At 37.0% G+C, this 5,180-nt stretch overlaps 1 protein-coding gene across 1 annotated transcript in view; it reads left to right on the forward strand.

The window, feature by feature from the left end:
• LOC105627778 (disks large homolog 4) overlaps nt 1-4,724 on the forward strand; it is a 349,694-nt gene extending 344,970 nt beyond the window's left edge. Inside the window, exons 17-22 of the mRNA XM_012209058.1 lie at nt 1,211-1,327; nt 3,356-3,505; nt 3,588-3,760; nt 3,873-3,982; nt 4,064-4,155; nt 4,615-4,724. Coding sequence (XP_012064448.1) covers nt 1,211-1,327; nt 3,356-3,505; nt 3,588-3,760; nt 3,873-3,982; nt 4,064-4,155; nt 4,615-4,724 — 752 coding nt within the window. The remainder of the gene's footprint in view (nt 1-1,210; nt 1,328-3,355; nt 3,506-3,587; nt 3,761-3,872; nt 3,983-4,063; nt 4,156-4,614) is intronic.
• Nucleotides 4,725-5,180: the final 456 nt, after the last annotated feature.

The raw sequence follows: 5,180 nt of genomic DNA on the forward strand, positions 1-5,180 counted from the left end.
CTCTCTCTCTCTCTCTCTCTCTCTCTCTCTCTCTCTCTCTCTCTCTCTCTCTCTCTCTCTCTCTCTCTCTCTCTCTCTCTCTCTCTCTCTCTCTCTCTCTCTCTCTCTCTCTTTCTCTAGTTTTCTTTTTCCTCTCTCTTTCTATACACGTACAATATATCTCTCCTATATATTTTTCCTCACACTGAAGAGATCGTATTGCCTGGGTCAGCCACGCGCGATAATTTCGATCACGATATTGTTTCGCAATTACACAAGTACTCGAATAGATTAATATTATTAATATAATTAATATAATTAATATTAGTACAAGAATTATGTTAGTATTCATTATCACGTTAATGTTCATTACTTCTTGCGATATTATTTAACATAAAATAAGTGCTTATGTTAACATTCACATACATAGAGAATTCAGCATAGCAGGCTCAAATTTGTTGCAATTATACAACAATGACGCTCCAAAATTTATAATTATAGTATTTGTGAAACGTTCTGATCGAAAATCTCATCCCTTTATTCGTCTATCCTTGCGAGAGATATCGATCACGCTTGCATTCATTTGTCAGCAATAATTCAGCAACCAAATATATGATGTCAGCCTTTATTATACGTCATGGGCAGTATAGCATATCTATTGTTTTGTTTCAATGGAAGTATGCATATTCATACGAGATGAAAAGGTCAACTCGAAATCTTCATTAGTTAATAATGATGATGTTCGTGCAGTTAAAGCATATATATAAATTTATTCAAGCCTAAAGAATATATAGATAATCTGCATCTATTAATATACAATATTAATATACAATAGAATAATTGATAAAGAATAATACGATACAAGATGTTAAGAATGTAAATTAACATAAAAAGTACGTTTTTTTATTTTCCTATGTCTCTATGTATGAATTAAAACAGAATTTATTATATAATATTTAAAATAGAGACAATATTTGCAATTTTGCACAATATGATTTCGAATTGAACTTGAAACGTTCGTTAATTATATATCGAGAGCTTTTGTCACAAGCGCTTTTGTCTATCGATGAAATTTCGCATACGACTCTTTTAAAATCTCATTTTAGGACCTTGATTGTCCGCTACTCTTCCTCCGTCGTCGTCCATCATTCACCTCTCATTCATCACCATTAACATTATTGCCCTTCTATCTCTCTTTATTTTGATCTTTTTCTTTTCTTATTTATTCAAGATTTATCTTGCGCTACAGGGAGTAGAGAAATTTTGTTTCGCGTTCAGCTGCCGTATATGGAGGAACTCACATTAGTTTATCTGGAAAAGGAGGGCGACGAGCCCAATGACGAGCTTAGTAAGTCGTAGCCGAGAGCAAATGTGTGAACCGTAGTGTGAGCGCGGTGCGCGCACACAAAGAGCCGATTTGTTTCTCTAGGAAATTAACGCAGATCACAGACGATTGTCAAACCCTGTCAACGGGTGATTATCTTTAAAAAAAGAAAAAAAATTCGTGTAAAATAACCGAATAACGTTGTTTGCAATCCATGTGTCAGCTAACTCCTAATCCTTGATATTTTCTGATCTTCCATTAATATCTTCCGCTCTTACGCGAATTTATCGTGGGTAGAGATTCTCAAGTAAGAGATTGGACACTGTACGTTTGGTTTGCCACATTTCTCAGGACCTACTTAAATATCTATCTCATTCTATCTTATTTTTAAACCAATAATAGAAACAGGGTGAACGAGAGTACGGTAATCAGTACGCAAAGTAACAAAGTAAGACATTTTTTTTATTACTCCTGTATTCATAATTAGTGATGTAATTAATTATCATTTCGATTCTCTTTAGAGTTCTCCTCGGCAAAATGTAAAAATAAATGTGTGTCTATCCTTTGTATGTCCTTTGTATAAATTTGAGTCACCAATAAATTTTTATTCTTAAGCATCCTGAAAAATATAGCGCGCTAATTGGAAATTGTCTTGTAGAAATCTAAACGGTATCCAATTTCTATTTGAAGATCTCTAGATGTAGGTCAAAGTCGCAGAAATCGTTTAAATACTGCCGCGGTTGCATAAGATAAATATAATTTGACAGTGGAGAAAGATAATGTGTCAGTATTCTCATCGTGTTTCCGCTATTATCGATTTTACATTATCTTTACGATGTATAACGTGGCGAGTTACACAACCATCTCCGTCAATCTCTTCAATTTTTCACTCTTTTATTTTCCAACGATAAAATTCACGATCGAAATTGAAAAGCAATCGCGAGTACAATACACCGGTTTAAGGCACCAATCGAGAAACGTCTGTCTCCTTCGACATCCGTTAATTTTCTTCGGCTTCTCTTCGCGATAAATTACTGACGAGACGCGTTCCGCGTACAATTGAGACGTTGCGCAACATGCTGCTATCACCCTATATTTTCTCGTTTTTCTTTTCTTTTCCACTCTCTTCCTCCTCTTCCTCGATCCTGAACCTGTAGACATTAACAGCAGCAGAACGCAATTAGAACGCTCAAATAGACGAAAAAAATTGTGTCACTTCTTCTCGTCGCGCTGAACATTGCTCCTCTTCCTCACGTGCGAAAGTTTCGGACCACGTATTCGATTATCGCAATTGAAACCCGAGAAGAAACGACATGGCCACATTAATATTGAGTTCGTAACATGTGTTAGCAGCGCGCGGTATTGATTACAAATGGAGAACTAATAACTAACTTTTCTCTGTCTGTCTCTTTCTCTTCTTCTCTATTTTTCTTTCTTTCTTTCTTTAGCCAAGTATTGGTTTATAGTCGCTATACATACTAACGCCACTTATGCACCTCTAACGTTCCTGGATCGCTTGAATTTTTTAGTCATTAAGAGGTACAGCTTTCCTCCTGCTTTCAATTTCGCCCGAACGCTGAGAGCATGCTCGTGACTCGTCCGACGAGAGAAATGTGTACTTGTCCGAAATGCCAATAGAACTAAGAGCCGGAGTCCGCTTGAGACAGTTGAAGGACAGTTGTCACTGGACATGACTGATCTATCGAGTCATCAGCCAGATATTGTTTCAAGTGGCTCCGACGAACGCATATCGCTCTGTGTGTAACATTGTCCCGCGTCCGTTTCGTGGAATTGTCAATTAATCAATGACATCATCGGAGATCGTCATCGGAGCCTATCTTTCGGAAGGAGAGCCACTCGGGTCGTGTTTATCCTCTTCTTGAATGAATGTTACCGCTTTTTATTTTTCTCTGTTATATCTGAGTGGACGGACTTGTGCGCCAAAGGTTCGGAGGAGATTGCGAGATTGCTTGTAATGATGATAAGGCCTCTATCGAGTCTTCGGAAGCGCGTCGCTGAATCGTGAATATACATTTGATTAAACTATTGCAGGTAGTGAAGAGAACGTGCTTTCGTACGAGGCTGTGCAGCAATTGACGATACAATATACGCGTCCTGTGATCGTTCTCGGACCACTCAAGGATCGCATCAATGATGATCTCATCTCCGAATTCCCTGATAAATTTGGCAGCTGTGTTCCACGTGAGTTGTTCGACAATTGAATGATCAACAATAGAGTTTTTCTTATGGAGCTATATATCAATTTTTGCGCATTTGCCTGCAGACACAACTAGGAGTAGAAGAGAATATGAAGTGGACGGACGAGATTATCATTTCGTGGCGTCGAGGGAACAAATGGAGAGGGACATACAAAATCATTTGTTCATAGAGGCCGGACAATATAATGATAATCTTTACGGAACATCCGTTGCGTCTGTACGAGAAGTGGCTGAAAAGGTACGCATAATTTTAGTAACATAGAATCGACTTTTTATACACTTTACTTACGTCACATTGTATTATATTGATGAGAAATCACCAAAAAGGTTTGTAATTGTTACTTTTATAGGGCAAGCACTGCATTCTTGATGTGAGTGGGAATGCTATCAAGAGGTTACAAGTAGCACAACTTTATCCTATTGCCATCTTCATTAAGCCGAAATCGGTGGAGTCTGTTATGTAAGTTCAATAATCGATCTTTAATACGCACAGATTTTATTGTTATTTATTTTGCTAAATCTAGCACTCGTAATTTTACAGGGAGATGAATAAGAGGATGACCGAAGAGCAAGCGAAGAAGACGTACGAGCGTGCTCTCAAGATGGAACAAGAATTTGGTGAATATTTTACTGGTACGTTTACATTTACAAAACTTTCTATTAAATTCAATTTTATAATTTAAGGGAATTAATATTTCAGTTTGATTGTGTTACTGTAAGTCCGGAAGCAATCGATGCACAGTCATATTATATAGCTGAGATAAATTTATTTAAATGTACATATAGATATATTATATTCCACCTAACTTTGACTGTAATTGACGTTTTTCTCACTTGATATATTTACATAAGTGATCCTATTCTAATCTTACTATCGATTTTAACAAATAAAATTCAAGTAAACTATTTTTATTATTTATGATTTTTTTAATTATTAAAATGCTTATATTGTAATTGTTGCAAATACTCTAAACGTAATGCAACTTATTAAAATTAAAATCAATTAAAATCTGAAAAAATCATGAGAGAAATTAGTATTTGGCGCAATTAAAATATTCTTATCGCGATGATTAAATCGTTATTTATTTGTAGCCGTCGTTCAAGGAGACACTCCCGAGGAAATTTACGTGAAAGTGAAGGAGGTCATCTCCGAGCAATCAGGACCGAACATCTGGGTTCCCTGCAGAGACCAGCAGCTGTGACGTCCTGCCCCCCACGCTCAGCATGGGCCCAACGCCTGGACCCTGCCACCGAGGCGACACGTTATTCACGATAAATACGATTAAGTGATGCTCTAACACCCTTTCCTAATTCCTTCTTCCCTCCCGTATCCCATATCCATGTAGCACAAAATCCCTACTTAAGACGCGTAACACATGTAAATCGCCGCAGAGAATTTAAGCCGAAAGAATACTTAAAGACGATAGGACACACGATATCACCAACGATTTCCCTGCGGAGAATTGATAAAGTCAATCGGGACGTGATTTATTCTCCTCTAAGTTCAAAATCTAATAAAAGATTGTTAAGAGGGAAATGAGGAAAACTAAGCATTCGGGCGTGCTCATCGTGTTGAATTTTATCGTGACTGATATTTCTGATAAAAAATGACGGAGAGAAATTCGTAACTTTTATCGCATGATCGTCGATTATTCGTG

Source organism: Atta cephalotes (assembly GCF_000143395.1).
Source record: "Atta cephalotes unplaced genomic scaffold scaffold00010, whole genome shotgun sequence".
Lineage (NCBI taxonomy): Eukaryota > Metazoa > Arthropoda > Insecta > Hymenoptera > Formicidae > Atta > Atta cephalotes.